This window comes from Mauremys mutica, chromosome 21 (genome assembly GCF_020497125.1).
Source record: "Mauremys mutica isolate MM-2020 ecotype Southern chromosome 21, ASM2049712v1, whole genome shotgun sequence".
Classification (NCBI taxonomy): Eukaryota; Metazoa; Chordata; order Testudines; family Geoemydidae; genus Mauremys; species Mauremys mutica.
This window is the reverse complement of record NC_059092.1, coordinates 23,592,216-23,617,732: the sequence shown is the minus strand read 5'-3', so window position 1 is coordinate 23,617,732 and position 25,517 is coordinate 23,592,216. Positions and strand designations below refer to the sequence as shown.

At 50.1% G+C, this 25,517-nt stretch overlaps 1 protein-coding gene across 14 annotated transcripts in view; it reads right to left on the bottom strand.

The window, feature by feature from the left end:
- The window catches only part of EIF4G3 (eukaryotic translation initiation factor 4 gamma 3), a 502,573-nt gene that overhangs the window by 220,400 nt on the left and 256,656 nt on the right, over positions 1–25,517 (bottom strand). For all 14 annotated transcript variants that reach the window (XM_044996525.1, XM_044996530.1, XM_044996527.1 and 11 more), the window contains 2 exons: positions 16,628–16,737; positions 12,681–12,803 (listed from right to left, as the gene is read on the bottom strand). In XM_044996525.1, coding sequence (XP_044852460.1) covers positions 12,681–12,803; positions 16,628–16,737 — 233 coding nt within the window. The remainder of the gene's footprint in view (positions 1–12,680; positions 12,804–16,627; positions 16,738–25,517) is intronic.

Below are 25,517 nucleotides of genomic sequence, written 5' to 3'. Positions count from 1 at the left end.
GCTGATTCCCTGTGTCTAGCAAGAGCTGATTCAATGCAGCAAAGTGACCTGACAGTATAAGATAATAACCTATGCACTACAGTGCCTCTTTCCAGAATCCATGGTCCATGCAACTCATTAGCTGGGTCACACTTCCTGGTGAAGCAACATAATCAACAAAGCAGCATCAGCATCTCTTAGACAACAAGAAGTGAAATAATCACTAACAGTATCAGCATCTCTTTGTTTGTTCTATAGGAATACCATTACAAAACATACTTGTGTGCATATTGTGTCGTCTGTCCCCCCTGCCCACCCCCTTCCCATTAGTTCCAAAGCTATTTAGCTGGTGTCTACAGTATTCCTGCAAAACTATGAGCTACAGGAAAAGATCCTACATGCAGAATGCTCTGAGGACCAGACCACCAGGTCCAGCAAAACCTTTAAGCCACCTTCCTGCTCCTCTAATCCTGAGGCTGACGGGGGGAAGAACTGGCCCCCAGTTTAACTTAGAATAGGCTATCGGCGCTCTGAACTGTGTTAGTTAGAACAGTCTCCATGGAAATGCTCAGTTGGTTGGAGCACGGACTGCTCTGCCCCTTTTCCCCTCCTACTCGGAACGTCTCCTACACTTGGGCCTGGTCTACACTAGGGGGCAGGGTCGATGTAAGATACACAACTTCAGCCATGGGAATAGCATAGCTGAAGTCGAAGTATCTTATTTCGACTTACCTTCCGTCCTCACGGTGCGGGATCGACGGCCGCGGCTCCCCCTGTTGACTCCACTACCGCCACTCACCCTGGTGGAGTTCCGGAGTTGACGGGAGCGCGTTCGGGGATTGATATATCGTGCTAGATGAGACACGCTAGATGAGACGCGATATATCGATCCCCAGTAAACCTGCCGATCCAACGGGTAGTCTCGACGTACATTTTGTGAGGTGTGTGGAAAAAATGAAGATAGTATAGTCTCAGCTACCATGGCTTTATGCCACTAGAGGATTTTCTTAAATCAGGAGAATTGTCAATTGCTCTCTTAGAGCAGTTTTCTTCCCTTTTGTACCACCAAAAGACAGAGTTTGGGGCCATGATCACATTTTATTTCAACATTACTGCTCCAAATTGCAAGTTTATTGATACATTTAATCCTGTGACCTCAGTACCCCACCCAAAAATGAATGTGTTAAAATGGAACCTGGGATGGACATCATGACAGTCCCACTTACAGATGAATGTGTTCAAATGGAGCATGGGATGGGAAGTATGAGAGCCAGCTTATACTTTTATCTCAGCCTAACTAAACAAACAAACTTTTTTTAGCATTTATTTCTCCTGAAGTCAGGATATTTTCCAGCAATTTAACTCCATTTAAAACCCCATGTTAAAGGCCATTTCCTTGCACTGTTCCAGATCTGTGTGACCTAGCATGTTAATTTTACGCTTCTCCCACATCCTGAAATTCTTGAAGGAAAATGCTGGAAGAAGGGGAAAAAGGAAAATTTCAGCCAGTCCTCATTTAGCCATTTCAAAGGTCACTGAAGTCATGGGAGTCTTACGGCTCCCCCCTCCCACAGAACTTTGTCAATTTTAAAAAACCCTCAAAAAAAGGAAAACCTCATTCTTGTTCCCTCTCCAACCTTCTAAATAAATGCAAATTTAGCAGTGCTTGGTTTAATGGGCCCCGCTTGCACTTCCTGATAGAAAGAAGGATCTAGGATGACATGGGGAGAAGCAGCAGCAACACAGATAGTTGCTACTAAGAGTTCAATAGTTGCTGCAGTGAAGATAATTCTCCCTGCTTGCCTGATCTGAAAAACTAACAAGGTGGGTGGGTGGAAGACTGAGTCCTAGCAGCTGGGGGGGATATTGGGGACAGCCAGTGCAAGTTCCAAAAAGAGAGGGAAGAGAAGGAACAGATGCTGACAAACTGCCAGCTCCTAAGAGGGGAACTTGTTCGAAATATTTCTTTCCAATCCCACTAACCTCCAGCTGGAGGGAGGGAGATGAGCTGAATATGCCTACAGTGTGGATGAGCAATAAGTTGGCCAGCCAAGGAGCGCGCCGGTAAGCAGGGAGAGATTGAGAGGCTGCTGCTTCTGACAGCACAGAGAAATTGAAAACTTGGTCCCCTGACAGAGAGATGGTCAGGCTATGCCTCTGGTCTATTCCCTAAACTGGAACCAGCACTAAAAAGAGAATCAGCTTTTCTTCCCAGCATTGATGTTATCAGGAGAGCAGGGAGGCATCTCCTCCATATGCTTCAGAGCTGTATGCTGCACATGTGCAAGAGAGCAGGTGAAGGGAAAGAAGTCATTTTTCAACAGAATCAAGTGGGTAGAACAATTGGAAGCTGGACAGCTGACTTTTTACTGAGGAAATCAAGAGAGCTGTGAGAAGGGTCCATTTAGGATATTTATTCTTTTTCCTTGGTTAACAACAAAGTGTAATTTTAAGGTTGAGAATATATGCACATAGGAGTCGGAAAATTCTTATGTAAAGATTCCCACAGGAAAGTTAACTTGTTCACACTGCAAGAACATATTAAAGCATATAGTTGACAGCACAAATTAATTCAGTATAAATGTGCCATATGGATTTTTCTCTCCTTTATAGTGCTTCAGTGGAATAGTCACATTTTTGTATTAAAAATACAAGATTCTCCTGTATAGAGTAGAATCATAGAACCACAGGAATAGAAGGGACTGCAAGGGTCATCTAGTCTAACCCCCTGCCAAGATAAAGGATTTGTTATGTCTAAACCATCCAAGGCAGGGAGCTATCCAGCCTCCTTTTGAAAGCCTCTAGTGAAGGAGCTTCCAAAATTGTCCTAGGCAGTCTGTTCCAATCTCCTACTGTTCTTACAGTTAGGAAGTTTAATCTAAATCTGTTATCTTGTAGTTAGCACCCATTACCTCTTATCCTGCACTCAGTGGCAAGATAGAACAATTTTTCTCTATCTTTTTTATGGCAGTCTTTCAAATATTTGAAGACCACTATCATGTTCCCCCTCAATCTCTTCTTTTCCAAATTAAACAAACCCAGTTCCTTCAGCCTTTGCTCATATGGCTTACATTCCATCCTTTTGATCATCTCTGTCGCTCACCTCTGGATCCTTTCCAGTTTCTATATATCCTTTCGATGCACTGGTGACCAAAACTGAACACAGTACTCCAGGGGAGGCTTAACCAGCACCGAGTAGAGCAGTATTATCACCACCCATGGCTTAAAAGCAATGCCTCTGTTAATGCATCTGTGACACTCTATACCTTGGGGGAGCGCCCTATAAACCCCATATTCATCATTTATATAAAACTGTAATATTTCAAATAAAGCATGACATGTGAGGTATCATGGGAAAGGTTATGATCTGCTAAATGCTGTTGTTCTATCTAAATATGTATAATCATTGTTGCGTATGAAATTATGAGATTGTGTTTTATGGCGGTCACTAAAATATGCTGTGAGCTGAGGAATTGCCCAGATATTAGATCCCCAGAGACAAGAATGAGGAAGCTAACCAATGCGTGGGCAGGTAATCCACAGCCATTTTCCAGCAAGGGAGTTACAATTCAGTGACTCACTTGCATAAGGCCACATCAGAGGAATTGCTCAGGCTTGCCTGGTGACTCAGCAATGCCCACCAGATATGCCTGGACTTATGTTCTCCAAGCACAAGGAATAAGGGCATAAAACAGAACACAGTGGCCCCATGCTTCGCCTTTTCTCTCCCCTCTCACCTTCACTGCAAGCAACAAGAACACTCAGAAGACTGAAGACTCCAACAGAGGAGACTGGCCCAGGTTTCAAGGGTGAAAAGAACGGTTACTCACCTGTAGTAACTGTTGTTCTTCGAGATGTGTTGCTCCAATCCATTCCAGTTAGGTGTGCGCGCCGCGCGTGCACGGCTTCTCCGGAACTTTTTCCCTAGCAACCCCGGCGGGCCGGCTGGCGCCCCCTGGAGTGGCGCCGCCATGGCGCTAAATATATACCCCAGCCGGCCTGTCCGCTCCTCAGTTCCTTCTTCCGGCTACTCCGACAGTGGGGAAGGAGGGCGGGTCTGGAATGGATTGGAGCAACACATCTCGAAGAACAACAGTTACTACAGGTGAGTAACCGTTCTTTCTTCTTCGAGTGATTGCTCCAATGCATTCCAGTTAGGTGATTCCCAAGCCTTACCTAGGCGGTGGGGTCGGAGTGAGACGTGGCGGAATGCAATACCGCAGAGCCGAAGGCTGCATCGTCTCTAGACTGCTGCACCAACGCGTAGTGGGAGGCGAAGGTGTGGACTGAAGACCAGGTGGCCGCTCTGCAGATGTCCTGGATGGGGACATGGCTCAGGAAGGCGGCTGACGAGGCGTGCGCCCTCGTAGAGTGAGCGGTGAGTCGGCATGGTGTCACGTGAGCCAGCTCGTAGCATGACCTGATGCATTGAGTCACCCAGGAGGAAATGCGCTGGGTAGAGACCGGCTCGCCCTTCATGCGATCCGCGACTGCGACGAAGAGTTGGGTGGAACGCCGAAAGGACCTTGTCCGGTCGATGTAAAACGCCAGCGCCTGACGGACGTCGAGAGTGTGGAGCTGTTGCTCCCGGGGCGAAGCATGGGGCTTCGGAAAGAAAACCGGGAGAAAGACGTCCTGATTAAGGTGGAAGGCCGAGACCACCTTTGGTAGGAAGGCCGGGTGAGGACGAAGCTGCACCTTATCAGCGTGAAAGACGGTGTAGGGGGGGCCCACCGTCAACGCTCGGAGCTCCGAGACTCTCCTTGCCGACGTTATGGCAACCAGGAATGCCGTTTTATAGGAGAGGTAGAGGAGAGAACACGTGGCCATAGGCTCGAATGGCGGACACATGAGCCTGGCCAGGACGAGGTTCAAGTCCCAGGTCGGGGCAGGGCGACGTACTGGCGGGTACAAGCGGTCGAGGCCCTTTAGGAAGCGGGAGACCATCGGATTGGAAAAGATGGTTCGACCCTCGACCGACGGACGAAAGGCGGACAGTGATGCGAGGTGGACCCGCAAGGAGGAAACCGCCAGACCCTGTTCCTTAAGGTACCATAGGTAATCTAGGATGGTAGGGACAGGTACCACGAATGGGTTGAGCCCTTGCTGGTCACACCAGAGCGCGAACCTCTTCCATTTTGCCATGTAGGTGGTACGAGTGGAAGGCTTTCTGCTTTCAAGCAGGACTTGCTGCACCGCCGCCGAACAGCCCCTCTCTGCGTGGGTCAACCACGCAGGTACCAGGCTGTAAGATGGAGGGACTGCAGGTTCGGATGGTGGAGTTTGCCGAAGTCCTGCGTGATGAGGTCCGGCCACAATGGGAGGGTGATGGGCTCCCGAACGGAGAGCTCGAGCAGCAGGGTGTACCAATGCTGCCTCGGCCAGGCTGGAGCCACGAGTATCATGGTGGCTCGATCCCTCCGAAGCTTCTGGAGCACTCTGTGCACGAGTGGAAACGGAGGGAAGGCATAGAGGAGGTGAGTCTGCCACGGATACAGGAAAGCGTCCGACAGAGAGCCCGGCGAGTGCCCCCGGAACGAGCAGAACTGGAGACACTTCCTGTTCGCCTTGGAGGCGAAGAGGTCGACCCGGGGAAACCCCCACCTCTGGAAGATCGTGTGAGCGACGTCGGGACGGAGGGACCACTCGTGGGAGAGAAACGACCTGCTGAGATGGTCGGCCAGCGTGTTCTGCACTCCCGGAAGAAAGGACGCTTCCAGGTGAATGAAGTGGGCCACACAGAATTCCCACAGGAGGATCGCTTCCCTGCAGAGGGGTGACGAGCGGGCTCCGCCCTGCTTGTTCACGTAGAACATTGCTGTTGTGTTGTCCGTGAATACTGTCACACAGCGGCCTTGCAGCTTGGTCCGAAAGGTGTGACATGCAAAACGGATTGCTCGGAGCTCGCGGACATTGATGTGGAGTGTGAGCTCGCTTGCTGACCAGAGGCCTTGAGTGTGGAGGTCTCCCAGGTGAGCCCCCCATCCGAGCGCAGAGGCGTCCGTGGTCAACGTTGCCGATGGCCGAGGAGGGTGGAACGGGACTCCGGCGCACACGACCTCCGGGTCGAGCCACCAGCGGAGGGAGTCGAGAGCCGTCCTGTTGACTGTGACCACCATGTCGATGGCGTCGCGATGCGGGCGGTACACCGTCGCGAGCCAGGACTGAAACGGACGAAGGTGAAGTCGTGCGTACGCGGTGACGTATGTACACGATGCCATGTGGCCCAGGAGGCGGAGGCATGACCGCACCGTCGTGGTTGGGAAATTGACGAGGTCTCGGATGATGGAGACCATCGTCTGGTGTCGAGCGCGAGGGAGACAGGCTCTGGCCATCGTGGAGTCGAGGACCGCCCCAATGAATTCGACTCGCTGCGTCGGAATCAAAGTTGACTTCTCGGTGTTGACAAGAAGACCGAGGCGCCGAAAGAGAGCCAGGACCTCTATTATCTGAGTCTCCACGAGCTGCCTGGACAGACCGCGAATCAGCCAGTCGTCCAGGTACGGGTATACGTGTATCTGGTTCCGTCTCAGTGCTGCGGCGACGACCGCCATGCATTTGGTGAATACTCTGGGGGCGGTCGAAAGGCCGAATGGCAACACGGCGAATTGGTAGTGGGCGTCGTTGGCCACAAACCGAAGGTAGCGCCGATGAGGGGGGTAGATAGCGACATGGAAGTAGGCATCCTTCATGTCGAGGGCCGCAAACCAGTCTCCCGGATCCAGGGAGGGAATGATGGTCCCCAAGGTGACCATGCGAAACTTGGGCTTGAGTAGGTATCTGTTCAGCCCGCGAAGGTCCAGGATAGGACGTAGCCCGCCTTTTGCCTTGGGGATGAGGAAATACCTGGAGTAAAATCCCCTGCCTCGCCTGGAGGGAGGCGCCTCCTCTATGGCACCCACGCTCAACAGAGTCTGGACCTCTTGTAGGAGGACTTGCTCGTGAGAGGGGTCCCTGAAGAGGGACAGGGAAGGTGGGTGGGAAGGAGGGGGCGAAACAAACTGAAGACGGTATCCCGAGTGGACCGTGCTGAGCACCCAGCCGTCCGACGTTACTCGGGACCACTCCAAGAAAAAACGGGAGAGGCGGTTGTGAAATAAACGAGGAGGATCCATAGGGGAGAGTGATGTGCAGCCCTCGTGCGTCCCATCAAAAGGGTTGCTTTGCCGCCTGTGGGGCTTTGGAAGCGGCCTGGCCCCGGTTTCGGCGGTTGCCCGACGGGCGACGGCGATTTTGGGCCGGTCGCCGAGCCGGGTAGGGTCGGTACCGCGACTGATAGCGGGAGGGCTGCGGGCGGAAAGGTCTACGCTGCGTAACCGGCGTATGCATCCCGAGTGTCCGGATCGCCACCCGGCCGTCCTTGAGCGACTGGATCCGCGAATCCGTCTTCTCCGAAAACAACCCCTTGGTGTCAAAGGGCAAATCCTGGAGAGTAAACTGGACTTCTGGAGGCAGGGTGGAAGATTGGAGCCAGGCGATGCGCCGCATCGTGACCCCTGTTGCTAAGGTCCGTGCCCCTGAGTCCGCCGCGTCGAGGCCGGCTGTAATGGAGGAGCGAGAGGACCGCCTCCCTTCCTCCAACATTGTGGTGAAGTCCTGGCGGGATGTTGACGGCAGGAGGTCAGTGAACTTGGCCAGGGACGTGAGTATGTCGAACACGTATCTGGCCAGGAGGACCTGTTGGTTACCGATCCTCATCTGCAGGCCCCCTGCAGAATAGACCTTTCGGCCGAGAAGGTCCATCCGCCATGCCTCTTTCGCCTTTGGGGCAGCGGCCGGCTGGCGGTTACGCTCCCTATCATTAACGGACTGTACCACCAGGGAGTCCGGAGTTGGATGCACGTACAAGTACTCATAGCCCGAGGGAGGGACTGAGTACTTCCTTTCCACTCCCCTGGCTGTGGGAGGCACGGAAGCGGGCGTTTGCCAAATGGTGGTGGCGTTCCGTTGGACCGTGCGCACAAAAGGTAACGCAACCCGGAGTGGCACGTCTGACCCCACCACGTTTGTGATGGGGTCCTCGTCCTCTTTTACCTCCTCTATAGGGAGGTCTATAGCCGTCGCCACACGGCGGAGTAAGTCTTGATGCGCCTTCGCATCAACGGGGGGCGGCTCCCTTGATGCCGCACCGGCCACCGCCTCATCGGGAGAGGATGAGGAGGATAACTCCTGAACGACCTCAGCCGAAGAGGGGTCCACTGCGTGGTGGGCTGGGGGTTCGGAGGGGCACTCTGGCACCACCGGAACGGCTGGCGGTGGGGATGGCGGTGGTCGAGATATCGACGCCTCTGGGACTCTGCGGTGGGCCCCTGGAGGCCTCGGCGGAGCAGGCATAGCGTCCGACTCATATTGTGCCCATGGGACCCAAAAACACCACTGCTGGGCCCCACTAGGCTGGGCTGGTGGCGTTGGAGGCGGGAGCCCATAGGCTTCTGCGCCGGAGGCGACCGACTCAGGGCGGGAAGGCCAGGGAGGTGCCAAAGAGAGTCCAGGGCACACTGCCGGGGGATGCTCTTCCCCTCGGCGCTGGGAAGGCGACCTCGCTCGACGGTCTTCACGGTGCCGGGAGCTCGACCGGTGCTGGGAGCTGCGCCGGTGCCGGGGGCTGGCCCGGTGCCGGGAGCTCGACCGGGAGTAAGATCTCCGATGCCGAGACCGACCATGGTCACCGCGGTGCCGGGAGCTCGACCGGTGTCGGGAGCTCGACCGAGAGTGCGAACTGCGACGCCTGGAGCGACCGCGGGAGTCTCGGTGCCGGGAACGGTGCCGGGACTGAGACCGGCGGTGCCTAGCTGGTGGCGACCTCGATCTGGTGCGACGTCGGGAGTGCGACCGGTACCGCGAAACGAAACGGAGCGGTACCGGGACTTCGACCGACGAGGAGACTGCGATCGGTGCCGCGATGGGGTGCGGTGCCGGGAGCGCGATCGGCGGGACGGCAAGCTGTCGACGGTGCGGGAGCGAGACCGGGACCGTGACCGACGTCCACGCCTTGATTCCATGGAGGGTGGCCGGACCATTGCCGCCGGTTTTCCTCTGGAGACGACAGCCCGCGCCGGCGGTGCCGGGGGCCGGAGGCCTGGAGCCTCTATGAGCTGTATCAGCTCTCGCGCAGAGGCGAACGTTTCCGGCGTCGACGGCCGCCGAGGCTCGACCACGGACGGCACCGGGGAGCGAGGCGGCGCCGGACTCGACGGCCCTTGCGGCGCCGGAGTCACAGGTGCAATGCACTGTTTGTGCAGAGGCACCACAGGGGCTGCAGGCTGCGGAGTCGCCTTGGCGGAGTCCTGCACGCGCGCCTGAGCCAAAGCCTTCGCCAGTCTTTGTTTCCTGGCGGGCGAGAGCGAGCGGTGCCGAGTCTTCGCAGCCGCTTTCTTCGCCGGCGGTGCCGCAGTCGGTGCCGGCGGTGTGTCCTGCACGGGAGGAGGCCGCGGAGGCGGCGCAGGCGGTGCCGGTGGTTGGAGGGACTCCTCCATGAGGATCTGTTTTAAGCGGCTATCTCGATCCTTGCGGGTCCGCGGCTTGAATTTCAAACAGATCTGGCACTTGTCAGTTCGGTGCCCTTCGCCTAAGCAGCGGAGACACGCGTCGTGCGGGTCTCCTACGGGCATCGGTTTCTGGCACCCCGTGCAGGGCTTAAAGCCCGGCGCTTTGGGCATGAGCCCGCACCGGCTAAGGCAAAAAAGGGGGAACCCCCCCTTTTTTAGCCTATCTAACCAACACTAACTATGCTAACTTAACAACTGTAACTAACTATGCTAACTATGTACAACAATGAACTAGAGAAAGCTAGGGACGTGAAGAGCTATCAAGCACTCCACAGTTCCAACTGCCGTCACGGGCGGTAAGAAGGAACTGAGGAGCGGACGGGCCGGCTGGGGTATATATTTAGCGCCATGGCGGCGCCACTCCAGGGGGCGCCAGCCGGCCCGCCGGGGTTGCTAGGGAAAAAGTTCCGGAGAAGCCGTGCACGCGCGGCGCGCACACCTAACTGGAATGCATTGGAGCAATCACTCGAAGAAGAACCTGAGCATTATGAACTGTAACATCTGAGAGACGGCTAAGAAAACCGCTTGACCGACATACTGCCTAGTGTCTTACAGATTTAAGATTTAGATTATGTGTTTGTTTTCTTTGATAACTAACTCTGACTTTTTGCCTATCACTTATAATCACTTAAATCTACCTTTTTGTAATCTATACACTTATTTTAATGTTTATCCTTACCAGTGAGTTTGATTGAAGTGCTTGGTAAATGTGCTCAGGTTACAAAGGCTGGTGTATGTCCACTTTCTATTGATGAAGTGGTGAACCAATTAATAAACTTGCGTTGCTCAAGAAAGGGTTTTGAGCAGGGCAAGACAGTATATTCCTAAAGTACAAAGCTCGGAGCGGGGGAGATTTGGCTGGTGCCTTTCTCTCTGTGATTCATGAGTGGCTCGGGGATCATTCATGCAATCTAGGTGGGTGTGGGGCTCCACATGTGGTTGCACTGAGTAGTAACAGCAACTAGAGGGGTTTGCTGCTTGTCACCAGTAAGGCATTGAGACAGACTACCCAGAATAGTGAGAAAAGGAGGCACAGCAGTCCCACAGTCCCAGGTTGCACCCAAGGATCCTGTCACAGCATCCTAAAATTGCATTTGCTTTTTTTGCAACAACATGCCATTGCTGACTCATGTTGAGGTTATGATCCACCACAACTCCCAGATCCTTCTCAGCAGTGCTGCTGCCAAACCAGTTATCTCCCATTCTGTATTTATGCATTTGGTTTTTCTTCCCTAAGTGTAGCACCTTACATTTGTCTTTGTTGAATTTAATTTTGTTGTCTATAACTAGGGCCCTACCAAAATTCACACTCCATTTTGGTCAATTTCATGGTCATAGGATTTTAAAAATTGTAAATTTAATGATTTCAGATATTTAAATCTGAAATTTCATGGTGTTGAAACTGTAGGTGTCCTAACCCAAAAGGGGATGGGGGGGGAAAGGATGTCACAATGTTATTGTAGGTGGGGGTCTTAGTATTGCCACCCTTACTTCTGCACTGCTGCTGGCAGCGGCGCTGCCGTCAGAGCTGGGCTGGTGGAGAGCAGCAGCTGCTGGCTGGAAGCCCAGCTCTGAAGGCAGCGCCGCTACCACCAGCAGCACAGAAATAAGGATGGCATGGTATGGTATGGCCTTACTTCTGCCCTGCTGCTGGTGGGGTGCTGCCTTCAGAGCTGGGCACCTGGCTAAGAGCCGCCACCCTCTGGCCACCCAGTGCTGAAGACACTGCAGAAGTAAGGGCGGCAATACCATGACCCCCCTAAAATAACTTTCCAACCTTCCACCCCCACAACTCCCTTTTGGGTCAGGACCCCCAGTTTGAGAAACGCTGGTCTCCCCTGTGAAATCTGTATAGTACAGGGTAAAAGTATACAAAAGACCAGATTTCATGGTCTGTGATGTGTTTTTCATGGCCAAGAATTTGGTAGGGCTCTATCTATAACCCAATTCTCCAACCCCCCGCCTCCCGCCCCCCCGCCCAACTTTGTGCATCTGCAAATTTGATCAGTATGCTCTCTATTCCTACATCCAGGTCATTAATAAAGATGTTAAACAATACCAAATCCAGAACAGATCCCTGTGGAATCTCCCTCCAATATGACATCATACCATGAATAGTTACTCTTTGTTTGTGGTTGTTTAACCAATTATATATCCACTTAATGGTAGTTCTGCCAAGCCTGCATTTCTCCAGTTTATTTATCAGAATGTCATGTGGGACTGTGTCAAAAGCCTCGCTGAAGTCGAAGTATATTATGTCCACCGCATTCCCCCTATCCATCAAACCAGTTACTCTGTCAAAGAAGGAAATCAAGCTGTTTTGACATGATTTGTTCTTGGTAAATCCATATTCGCTGCTAGAGCTTACCCCTTAATCCTCCAGGTATTCACAAATTGAATGTTTTATATATTCTTCTAGTAGCTTTCCAGATATCAAAGTCAGGCTGACTGGTCTATAGTTTCCCAGCTCCTCCTTTTCCCCCTTTTTAAAGATGGGCACTATATTAGCCCTTCTCCAGTCTTCCGGGACCTCTCCTGTTATCCATCAGTTTGCAAATATTGTTACCAGTGGCACAGAGATTTCTTCAGCTAATCCCTTCAGTATCATCTGGTGAACAGCATCAGGCCCCGCTGATTGAATTCATTCAAATTGGTCAGAAGATCTCTGACGTGTCCTTTACTTATCCCGATCTGCATCCCTTCCCCTATATTGTCTATGGTAAATTCACTAGTCATCCAGTTGCATGTTATTCTTTGTGAAAAGACTGACGCAAAGTTGGCATTGAGCAGGTCTACCTTTCAACCGTCTTCCATTATCAGCTCACCTTCTCCACTCTGTCCTTGATCTTTCTTTTAGAAACAAAGCAGTTACTGTAACAATGCTTAAAACAGCTCCTGACAATGCCATGCAAAAGCTGGTTTGGAAGTCTGTAACAGCAACTCTTCTCTGAATATGGGCTTGTCAAAAAATTACCAAAAACTGGCTAATAACAACCCTTAAATGGCCTATTTATGAAAGGACCATTTAGATACCCGAGGTGATGATGCACCTAGTGTGAATGGAAAATACAGAAAGTGGCTATAGCAAACAGCAAAGTTCAGCAGACATTAATGACAAAAGGCTGACATTACCACAGCTCATCATCTTATTACCTGAGGAGGGGTAGGCGTGGGGGTGGGTCTCACAATGGGAGGTGTAGGATTCCTGCTGCCTCCTCCAGACATTATTTCTTCTGTTATATCCTTGCCCCCCTGGTTTGGATCCCGGATTCGGATCTACAGAATTGAATAGAGAAATACTTCAAATGGGTATTCTCATTAGACACCATGCTAGGGAGTATACAGAGAAGGAAAGCATGCACAAGTCATATATTTCCCATTAAACTAAGTATTAAATACAGTGTATTCTCTGTCAGTCTATGCCACACAAATCAGACCTATAATCGCAAACTGACATGGCTCTGATTTAAGATGGCATTCTGTGGGCACAAAGAAATGAAGCTTATTTGAATAACTGTCAACAAGATGATAAGGCACTCATCAATCATCACAATCAGGTCTAAATGTGAGCATCTCTTCAAAATCTTTCCCAAATCCAGAGGAATAGTGGAACAATTAAGAAAAGAAATCAATCCATGATGGTGCATGACCCTTTAACTAAGGGTATAGTTATTCCTACTCTGGATTAAATTTACCAGACACTTACTAGCCATAGGACTAAACATGATAGCCAGAGGTTGATACAAAAGAAAAAGGCAAAGGACCATGGGAACACTCTGATAAGAAACCTAGTAACCCCTAAGGTCCCTATCACTACAGTATCTGAATACCTCATAACCTTTAATGGATTTAGCCTCACAACACCTCTGTGAAGGAGGAAGTATATTATTCTTATTTTACAGATGGGCAACTGAGGCACAGAGAGGCTAAGTGAGTTTCCCAAGGCCACACAAAAAAATTGTGGCAGGACTGGGAATCCCTTTTTTACTTCTTGGCAACTTGTCAATAAAATCAATCTAAACTCTATGCCAGAGCCTGAGCCTCCGTTGGTGCATCATGAGTTCCTACTAAAACTAATAGCTCCAAGGTGGTAGCTAAGAATTTTTTAAAGGAGGTGGTGTGTAGGTATGGTACCCCTGAAATAACAGATTCTGTTAATCGGGTGGGGGGGCCTTTGTGGGAGAGGTTTATACATCAATGTTACAAGCTTTAGGAATCAAACAAAAATTTCATAAATCATACCGACCCCAATCCTCAGGTCAGGTGGAGCACATGAACTGCACCCAGGGCCAGCTTTAGGAAGTGCGGGGCCCGATTCAAATGGTTTCAACAGTGGGTCCTTCACTCGCTCTGGATCTTTGGCAGCACTGAAGGACCTGCCGCCAAAATGCCGCTGAAGACCTGGAGTGCCGCCGGGGTGAGTAAAAATTAAAAAGGCGCCTAAGTTAGACGCTCTTCTTTAGGGTGCGGGGCCCGCTTAAAAAGCCAGCCCTGACCGCACCATTAAGGAAGTGCTGTGGAAGGTAGTAAACCACACCGGAAAAGATTGGCCAGAAAAGCTGCCTTTAATTCTGGCAGCTATCCGCAGCAGCAACAGACTAAAAACCAAAATCCAGCCTTTTCAAATCATACATTAATTCTCATAGTACAATTATAAAATCCTGTTCCTACAGCATTGCCAGCAGATCGAGGGAAGTGATTATTCCCCTCTATTTGGCACTGGTGAGGCCACATCTGGAGTACTGTGTCCAATTTTGTCCCCCTCCCCGAAAGGATGTGGACAAATTGGAGAGAGTCCAGCGGAAGGCAATGAAAATTATTAGGGGGCTGGGGCACATGACTTATGGAGGAGAGGCTGAGGGAACTGGGCTTGTTTAGTCTGCAGAAGAGAAGAGTGAGGGGGGGATTTGATAGCAGCCTTCAACTACCTGAAGGGGGGTTCCAAAGAGGCTGGAGCTCGGCTGTTCTCAGTGGTGGCAGATGACAGAACAAGGAGAAATGGTCTGAAGTTGCAGTGGGGGAGGTCTAGATTAGATATTAGGAAACACTATTTCACTAGGAGGGTGGTGAAGCACTGGAATGGGTTCCCTAGGAAGGTGGCGGAATCTCCATCCTTAGAGGTTTTTAAGGCCTGGCTTGACAAAGTCCTGGCTGGGATTATTTAGTTGGGGTTGGTCCTGCTTTGAGCAGGGGGTGGACTAGATGACCTCCTGAGGTCTCTATGATTCTTCTACATGTTCCCTCCCTGTGTCCCCCTATAAGAGGATGAAAAAGCAAACAAGTGGTGAAGTCACATGGTTTAATGCACTACCAGAAGGTGCTCAGATACTTTGATGAGCATTATGAGAATCTATATAGAATGTAATAGGCTAATGGTGTCCAGAAGAACTTTTTGACTTTGCACTATGAGCTTTAGTATTGTGTTAGATTTTACTTCAAACTCAGGTTTAAAGAATATACTGAATACATGTACACTTGTCAGGATCACTGGACTAGATACGTTTTCTAATCTTTTTATTTTTATGGTCTGAGAAAATGGAAAACACCTCCCTTGTCATACTTTTCTCTATTGACTCTACAGCAACCAGGAGGTGATAATCTGCACATTTTTTTCCAGACAACAAATCAGTAGCAGAAAAAATACATTTTCCTTGTATAGATGCTTGTAGAATTACTGGGTCATATATCATGTTCAACCAGTCATCTTGTATTTATATCATTGCTGATTCTTTTAGTTCTTCCTTTAATTTTTCCTTTATTTCTTCAATTGCAGCATTTAGTAGTGTAAGCCTGTGAGTTTAATTCTGTCTAGAAGAGTATATCTAGGAAGAAGGGCTTTAATCATTTTTTAAAACTTCTCATTTTCTACTACAGTAGAACCTGAGAGTCATGAATACCTCATGAATGGAGTTTGTTCGTAACTCTGAAATGTTTGCAACCCTGAACAAAATGTTATGATTGTTCTTTCAAAAGTTTACAACTGAATGTTGACTTAATACAGCTTTTAAATTTTACTATGCTGCTTTTAACCATCTTAGTGCAAATGAAACAAGCACAGAAACAGTTTCCTTATCTTGTCTTTTTTTAAAAAAGATCCCTTTTTTTTTTTAGCAGTTTACATTTAACACAGTACTGTGCTGTACAATATTTGCGTGTGTGTGTGTCTCTGTCTGTCTGTCTGCTTGCTCACTTCTGGTTCCAAATGAGGTGTGTGGTTGACCGGTCAGTTCGCAACTCTGATGCTCGTGACTCTGAGGTTCTACTGTACATTGAATATAATTTTATTAGCATACAAGACTGCAACTTTCTTATCAAGTTTAAGTCTTTGCATTTGAATTGGTTTTTATGGCGTAACTACTGATTTATCTGTGATATTTTTTGGATGTTAAAAATGAACAGACTGTTCTTAAAGCTGATGATGAAGAGTTGCTAGAAGGCCTGGAAAAGGGACTTAGTATCACAGCTATGTGTTGATGACAAGGCTACAAAAAATGTCTTGCTTGCAGTACCACCCAGTTAAATGTTCTGCTTTTCCATTTCAATAGACAAAGTTTCATCCAATGTCACAGTTGATCTTAAGAAATCAAAAGAAACAGATATCCTGTACTTTGAGATGTAGGAAATCCTTCCTATCTTGCTAACAACTCTCAACAATGTTTATATTTTCCTTTAAGAGAATTCTGTCTTCAGTACTTCAGTCCATTTCTTCAATTTTAGACATGTTGAGCTAGATAAATTGATACCATGTTTGGTAATCACTAAGCATTAATTTCTCAATTGAAGTATCAATAAGCAGCTTTCACATTTACTATAGTTAGAATAAGAAACCACCACCCAGTAAATTCAACACTGTGAAGACTGAAAAATAAGATGAGCTAGCCAGCTTTATACACAACTGTTATTGGATGCCCTGCCATCATCAGAAGTTCTAGACTAACAAGGAGCTAAAAGGGAGGGGAAAAAACCTACAGAAGGGTTAGGGAGTAACAATCTGAGTTTAATATTGAATTTTATATCATTGTGTCCCCTTCAATGTCCCGGCCTTGCTATATCAGACTTAGGGGATCCATAAAGAAAGTACAAGAAGAGTAGGTTCTTACTGTTTTTTTCTCTCTTTTAGCTGGTGGAGGCTGCTGCTGCTGCTGCTGCTGCGTAGGCACTATGATGGGTGCTGACTGATACACTGGCTGACTTGGGTAGAACGGTGTTCCTAGGAAATCACAACAAGATAGAAACACATATTCAGTTCATTTGTAAATGAAGATCAGAGTGACAGCCCTCTGATCATCCCTCAAGTCCTTTGAGAAATCCCAGTTTCAATCTCCATTTTCTAAGCAGCCTGTGTGCAGTTTCTTCTGCACTTCTATCAAATCAGAATATGACATCATAACATAACAAGTGATGGAGAGAGTCACTATTCCACTTTTTTCATGTGACTGGGGAAATGGCCAAATGCATCAACTTTCTAGAGGCACTGAAAATACTACTGAAATCAGCCAACACTAACAGAAAGGAAAATCTGCCCTTCCTTGCATTTTACTGAGCTGCGAGACCCGTGAGGACTATTTCAAGCACTGAAAAAAATCTACATAGAATTAAAGAAACAAGACTGGACTCTTAACCAGTGTAGAGAAAGCCATAACCAAACTATTCCCTGGAAGAGAATCAGCAGAAAAACAAAAAATTAAAGCTACACCAGGTATTGTCCAAATTACTGTATCAGAATTAGAGAGTCATTGCCACATTTATTTTCTTTATTTCTCCTGCAATGATGATTTCAGAAATATAAACTGAAATTGTCTCCCTTATGATCAGCCCTTTCCTACTGCCCAATTCATTCAGAGATAACACAATGACATCACCATAAACTTTTGGGATGAGTGTGCTATGATAAATGTAAGTCACTATCACAACATCATGAGATCAAACTAGCTAGAGACATAAAGGGTAACAAGAAAACATTCGACAAATACATGAAAAGCAAGAGGAAGACCAAGGACAGGGTAGGCCCGTTACTCAATGAGGGGAGGAAAAACAACAACAAAAAATGTGGACATGGCAGAGGTGCTTAATGACTTCTTTGTTTCGGTTTTCACTAAGAAGATTGGCGGTGATTTGACATCTAACATAGTGAACACTAGTGAAAATGAGGTAGGATCAGAAAAGGCTAAATTAGGGAAAGAACAAGTTTAAAAATTACTTAGACAAATTAGATGTCTTCAAGTCACCAAGGCCTGAAGAGCATCCTAGAATACTCAAGAAGCTAACTGAGGAGAAATCTGAGCCATTAGCGATTATCTTTGAAAAGTCATGGAAGATGGGAGAGATTCCAGAAGATTGGAAAAGGGCAAATATTGTGCCAATCCTTAAAAAGGGAAATAAGGACAACCCGGGGAATTGCAGACCAGTCACTTTAACTTCTGTACACGGAAAGATAATGGAGCAAATAATTAAGCTATCAATTTGCAAACATCTAGAAGATAACAAGGTGATAAGTAACAGTCAGCATGGATTTGTCAAGAACAAATCATGTCAAACCAACCTGATAGCTTTCTTTGACAGTGTAACAAGTCTTGTGGATAAGGGGGAAGCGGTAGATGTATCTCTTGACTTTAGTAAAGTTTTTGACACTATCTCGTGTGACCGTCTCATAAACAAACAAGGCAAATGCAACCTAGATGGAGCTACTATAAGGTAGGTGCAAAACTGGTTAGAAAACCATTTCCAGGGAGTAGTTATCAGTGGTTCACAGTCATGCTGGAAGGACATAATGAGTGGGGTCCTGCAGGAATCAGTTCTGGGTCCAGTTCTGTTCAATATCTTCATCAATTATTTAGATAATGGTATAGAAAGTACACTTATAAAGTTTGTGGATGATACCAAACTGGGAGGGGTCACAAGTGCTTTGGAGGATAGGATTAAAATTCAAAATGTCTCGACAAACTGGAGAAATGGTCTGAAGTAAATAGGATGAAATTCAATAAGGACAAATGCAAAGTACTTCATTTAGGAAGGAACAATCAGTTGCACACATAGAAAATGGGAAATGACTGCCTAGGAAGGAATATTGCAGAAAGGGATCTGGGGGTCATAGTGGACCCCAAGCTAAATATCAGTCAACAGTGTAACGCTTTTGCAAAAAAAGCGAACATCATTCTGGGATGTATTAGGAGGTGTGTTGTAAGCAAGACACAAGAAGTAATTCTTCCGCTCTACTCTCTGCTGATTAGGCCTCAACTGGAGTATTGTGTCTAGTTATGGGCGCCACATTTTAGGAAGGTAAATTGGAGAGAGTCCAGAGAAGAGCAACAAAAATGATTAACGGTCTAGAAAACATGAGCTATGAGGGAAGATTGAAAAAATTGGGTTTGTTTAGTCTGGAAAAGAGAAGACTGAGGGAGGGACATGATAACATTTTTTTAAGTACGTAAAAGGTTGTTACAAGGATGAGGGAGAAAAATTGTTTTTCTTAACCTCTGAGGATAGGACAAGAAGCAATGGGCTTAAATTGCAGCAAGGGAGGTTTAGATTGGACATTAGGAAAATCTTCCTAACTGTCAGAGTTCTTAAGGATCAGAATAAATTGCCTAGGAAGGTTGTGGAACTTCCATCATTAGAGCTTTTTAAGAGCAGGTTAGACAAACACCTGTCAGGAATGGTCTAGGTAATACTTAGCTCTGCAATGAGTGTGGGGGACTGGACTAGATGACCTCTCAAGGTCCCTTCCAGTTCTATGATTCTATGATTAACGGTTGCTGAACAAACAAAAAAAAAGTCCAGACCTTGGTTCATGATATGATAACTGAAGTGAGAACTTATTTTCAATTAGAGTTCATTTCCTTTAAAGTGAGTCAGCATTTGTTAAAACTACACTATTTTGGGATCCTAAGCAATTTTAATAATTAGTATAACCACCAAACTTTTCAGTCCACTTCTGAAGTTCAGAAATACTAAATGAAAATATTAAAAGCTAGACGTGCATAAGAACATAAGAACGGCCGTACCGGGTCAGACCAAAGTTCCATCTAGTCCAGTAACCTGTCTACTGACAGTGGCTAATGCCAGGTACCCCAGAGGGAGTGAACCTAACAGGCAATGATCAAGTGATCTCTCTCCTGCCATCCATCTCCATCCTCTGACAAACAGAGGCTAGGAACACCATTCCTTACCCATCCTGGCTAAAAGACGGTTACTCACCTTTGTAACTGTTGTTCTTCGAGATGTGTTGCTCATATCCATTCCAATTAGGTGTGCGCGCGCCGTGTGCACGTTCATCGGAAGATTTTTACCCTAGCAACACTCGGTGGGTCGGCTGGGCGCCCCCTGGAGTGGCGCCGCTATGGCACCGGATATATACCCCTGCCGACCCATCCGCCCCTCAGTTCCTTCTTGCCGGCTACTCCGACAGTGGGGAAGGAGGGCGGGTTTGGAATGGATATGAGCAACACATCTCGAAGAACAACAGTTACAAAGGTGAGTAACCGTCTTTTCTTCTTCGAGTGCTTGCTCATATCGATTCCAATTAGGTGATTCCCAAGCTTTACCTAGGTGGTGGGGTCTGAGTGAGATGTTGCAGAATGCAAAACTGCTGAGCCAAAGGCTGCATCATCTCTGGACTGTTGGACCAGTGCATAATGTGAAGCAAAGGTGTGGACCGAGGACCAGGTAGCTGCATGACATATTTCCTGGAAGGGTACGTGAGCCAGGAGGGCAGCAGAAGAAGCCTGAGCCCTGGTGGAATGTGCAGTGAGTTGGCGCGATGGAATATGGGCCAAGTCACAGGAGGTGCGGATGCATGACATCACCCAAGATGAAATCCTCTGGGAGGAGACAGGTAGGCCCTTCGTTCGGTCTGCCACTGTGACAAAGAGTTGGGGCGTTACGAAAGGGCTTTGACCGCTCGATATAAAATGCGAGCGCCCTACGGACGTCTAGGGAGGGCAATTGTTGCTCCCTTCACGATGAGTGTGGCTTCGGAAAGAAGACCAGAAAGAAGATATCGTGGTTGATAAGAAAGGCCGACACCACCTTAGGGAGGAAGGCCAGATGTGGTCACAACTGCACCTTGTCCTTGTGAAACACAGTATATGGTGGGTCCACCGTGAGAGCCTGAAGCTCGGAGACTCGTCTGGCCGATGCAATGGCTACAAGGAAAGCTGTCTTATAGGACAGGTATAGCAGCGAGCAGGTTGCCAGTGGCTCGAATGGAGCAGTCATAAATCTGGTTAGAACCAGGTTGAGGACCCAGGTTTGGGCGGGGCGGCGACTTGGAGGTATAAGCGCTCCAAGCCCTTGAGGAACCTAGAAACCATAGGGTGCGAGAATACGGAGCAGCCACTCTCCCCTGGGTGGAAGGTAGAGATGGCTGCCAAGTGTACCTTCAATGATGACACCGCCAGGCCCTGCTGTTTGAGAGACCAGAGGTAGTCCAAGATGGAATGGATCGGGATCTCGCTGGGAGTAACATTGTGCTTGTCGCACCAGCAGGAGAAACATGTCCACTTGGCCAGATATGTTAACCGAGTGGAAGGTTTCCTACCACCCAGGAGAACCTGTAGTACTGAGGCAGAGCAACGCAACTCGAATCGGTTTAGCCACGCAGCAGCCATGCTGTGAGGTGCAGGGATTGCAGGTCTGGGTGGTGAAGTCTGCCGTGATCCTGCGTTATGAGGTCTGGGCAAAGAGGCAGGGGAATCGGGTTGGCTATCGACAGGTCTAGCAACATGGTGTACCAGTGCTGCCTGGGCCACGCTGGAGCGATCATGATCAGGTGCGCTCTGTCCCTGCGGAGTTTAGCAGGACCCCGTGAACCAGCGGGAATGGTGGAAAAGCGTACAGCAGACGGCTCGTCCACGGCACCAGAAAAGCGTCCGAGATCGAGCCCGGGGAGAGGCCTTGGAATGAGCAGAACGTCCGGCACTTTCTGTTCTCACGAGAAGCGAAGAGGTCTAAGCGGGGAAAGACCCACTTCCAGAAAACGGAATGGATAACGTCCAGACGAATCGACCACTCGTGAGACAGGAAGGATCTGCTGAGGCGATCCGCCAGAGTGTTCCGGACCTCTGGGAGAAAGGACGCTACCAGGTCTATCGATTGGGCTACGCAGAAGTCCCAGAGCTGGATGGCTTCCTGCAAAGAGGGGAGGACCGTGCTCCTCCCTGCTTGTTTATGTAATACATGGCCGTTGTGTTGTCTGTGAACACTGAGACACAACAGTCTTGTAGGTGCTGCTGAAACGCCTGGGACGCAAGGCAGACTGCTCTCAGCTCCCGGACATTGATGTGCAAGGCCAGCTCTTGAGCTGAGCAAAAGCCCTGAGTGCAAAACTGACCAAGGTGAGCACCCCAGCCGAGAGAAGAGGCGTCCATCATGAGGGACACTGAGGGGTGAGGTGGGTGGAACAGCATCTGTGCACACACCAGGGAGGGCGTCGACCCCCAGTCGAGGGAGCCTAAGATGCTCGGTGGGATCGAGACGATCATGTCTATGCTGTCTCTGCCCGGGTGGTACACCGAGGTGAGCCACGATTGGAGTGGACGGAGGCGAAGCCTGGCATGTTTGGTTACGAACGTGCAGGCAGCCATGTGACTCAGGAGACCTAGGCAAGTGCGAGCCAAAGTTGTAGGGAAGTTCCACAGACCTTGTATAATTGTTACCATCGCCTGAAACCGAGGCTGAGGTAAGCAGGCTCTGGCGAGATTGGAGTCCAGGATGGCCCCCAATGAATTCTATTCTCTGTGTGGGAACCAGAGTGGATTTCTCTATATTGATCACCAGGCCTAGACGCAAGAATAGGTCCTTGATGATGTCCACATGACTGGTAACTTGGGCCTCGGAGGTCCCTCGAATGAGCCAATCGTCTAGATACGGAATGACGACGGTTGGCCACAAACCGGAGGTACCTTCCGTATGGAGGATAAATGGCCACGTGAAAATACGCGCCCTTCCCCATGGATACCATGCGGAACTTCAGCTTTATCATGAACTTGTTGAGCTCCCGCAGGTCTAGGATAGGTCTGAGACCTCCCTACGCTTTGGGGATTAGGAAATAGAGGGAGTAGAACCCCATGCCCCTTTCGTCCTTTGGTACCTCCTCTATAGCTCCGATGGTGAGGAGCGTCCGCATGGAGCGTCTCTTGCAAGAGGAATTGCTCGTGAGAGGGGTCCCTAAAGAGGGACGAGGACGGAGGGTGGGAGGTTGGGGACGAAATAAACTGGAGGCGGTACCCAAGTTCCACCGTGCGTAGGACCCAACGATCTGAGGTTAGAAGGGACCACGCAGGGGGGAAAAAGGCGAGGCGGTTGTAAAAGAGAGGGAACGGATCCTGGGTAATAACTGGTACGCCGTCCTCGGGCGTGCCTTCAAAAGTTTGGCTTTGGCCCCATTAGTGGTTTAGAGGGACCCTGATTTTGGCCCCCTTGGGGTCCTGACTGACGCCCACGACTGCCTCGGCCACGCCTGCTGGCAAAGTCCCGTCTTTGTCTAGGCGCAGGGTAAGGGCGGTGAGGCTGGGGACGGAAAGGTCGGTGCTGAGTCACCGGCGTGTGCATGCCGAGAGAGCCCATAGTGACCCTGCTGTCCTTTAGGCTTTGCAGCCTAGGGTCAGTTTTTTTCTGAGAACAGGCCTTTGCCAACGAAGGGCAAGTCCTGCATAGTATGCTGCAGCTCCGGGGGAAGGCTCGACAATTGGAGCCATGAAATGCGCCTCATGGCAACACCCGAGGCTAGAGTGCTGGCAGCGGGGTCAGCTGCATCCAACGGGGCCTGGAGGGAAGTTCTCGCCACTTTCTTCCCTTCTTCCAGGAGGGCAGCAAACTCTTGACGGGAGTCCTGAGGAACGGACTCCGTAAATCTGCCCACCACCGCCCAGGTGTTGTAATTGTAGCGGCTAAGCAGGGCTTGCTGGTTTGCTACACGGAGTTGCAGGGCCCCTACCGAGTACACCTTACGGCCCAGTAAGTCTCTTCGCCTAGCCTCCTTCAATTTAGGGGCTGGTGCCTGCTGGCCGTAGCGTTCCCTCTCATTGACGGACTGGACGACCAGGAAGCAGGGGGGAGAATGTACATATAGGTACTCATACCCGCTGGAGGGTACCATGTACTTGCGTTCGACTCCCCTGCCCGCGAGCGGGATAGTGGCTGGAGACTGCCAGATGGTATCCGCATTGGCCTGGATCATCCGAATGAACAGTAGGGCCACTCTACTGGGGGCGTCAGCCGACAGAATGTCTACGACCGTATCCTCTATCTCCGAGACTTCCTCCACTTGGAGGTTCATATTGAGCGCCACCCGTCTCAGGAGGTCCTGATGGCCCCTCAAGTCAATTGGAGGAGGGCCTGAGGAGTACGTTCCTGCCACCGCCTCATCTGGGGGGGAGGAAGAAGAAAGGCTGGGGACAAGCGGGTCCTGTGTGGGCTCATGCTCCTGGACGACCTCCTGTTCCGGTGGGATCTGGGAGCCCAGTGGCTGAACCGGGGCTTCCTCTGTACCGGTCGGAGGGGGGCGGCTAACTGTCGCCTGTGGCACCCAGTGCTCTGACGGAACAGAGCGAGATGGGATCACAGGTACGCCTTTGGCGTCGTGGTACACCCAAGTTGTCCAGGATGACCACTGATGGGGGCCAGGGTCCTGGGCCTGAGGCTCCTGGAAGACTCTGGTGGGCACATCCAAATCACCATCCTGCGCGTATGAACTGCCCGTGCGGGAGGACACTGATGCATGTCTGGATGGCCATGGAGGAGCTGAAAAGCCCTGGGCAGAGTCTCCCTCTCTAGCTGATTTCGCTGGACGTGGCACCAGGGATCGGTACCGGAAGGCATACCGGTACCGGGAGCGAGAACAGGACCTGTGACCGGAGCGGTGCCGGGAGGTCGACCAAGATCTCGAGGCTCGACGTCGGGAGTGGCTACGAGAGTCCCGGTGCCTGGAGCGGTGCCGGGAGCTGGAGCGGTGCTGAGTGTACAGGGCCGGCGAACGGAACTCTGACCGGTGCCGCGAGTACGACCGGTATCGAAATGGAGAACGGTGCCGGGACTGCGAGCGGCATCGGGACCTGGATTTGCAACGGACCAAGAACGTCTGCGGGACCGTAATCGTGAACGGTGCCGCTCTGTGGTGCTGCTGGAGGTTGGTCTGATCAAGGCAGGCTTGCCGATCGACTACATAACCCGCACCGGTGGTGCCGGGGGTTGAAGCAGCGCAGACGCTGTCATTGCAATCACTCCCTCGCCGTGGAAAGTCTCCGGTGTGGAGGGAATAGTGAGCTCAACCACAGCTCGTACCAGGGAGCTTTCAGGCACCGGACTCGACGGCTCTGGCGTGGCCGGAGTCGACGGTGCCGATATTGTTGGTGCCACGGCAGGTATCGGTGCCGGGCGATCCGACTTAGTATAGTGCTCGGGCTGCGGAGCAGGTGGCTCGGACGCAGCAGGAGTCTTGTGCCTCCTCATCCTCGGGGAGAGGGCTCCGTGCCGAGCGGACGTCGGTGCCGGCGACGGCCGGTGCCGAGAGGCCTTGGCGGTACCGGCGCGATCCGGTGCCGAGGGAGCGCTTCTTGAAGACTGTCCAGCGCTCGGTGCCGAGGGCGGAGGAGTAAGAGCTGCCTCCCTCAGGAGCTGCTTGAGATGAAAGTCCCGCTCCTTTTTTGTTCTCGGCTTAAAGGCCTTACAAATGCGGCACTTATCTGTTAGGTGAGATTCCCTGAGGCACTTAAGACAGGAGTCGTGGGGATCTCTTGTCGGCATCGGCTTGTGGCAGGCCAAGCACGGTTTGAAACCCGGTGAACCGGGCATAGACCCCGGCACCAGGTGCGGGGAAGGGGATAATCCCCGAACCCCTCTGAACTATAGACACTAACTATACTACAAACAAATAAAGTTAACTACAACTATATAAATCTGAACTATATATACAAGAATTAACGAGAGAACTACGAGTAGCTAGGGAAGTGGAGGTCAGCTAAGCCGCGCTCCACTGTTCCAACGACCGAC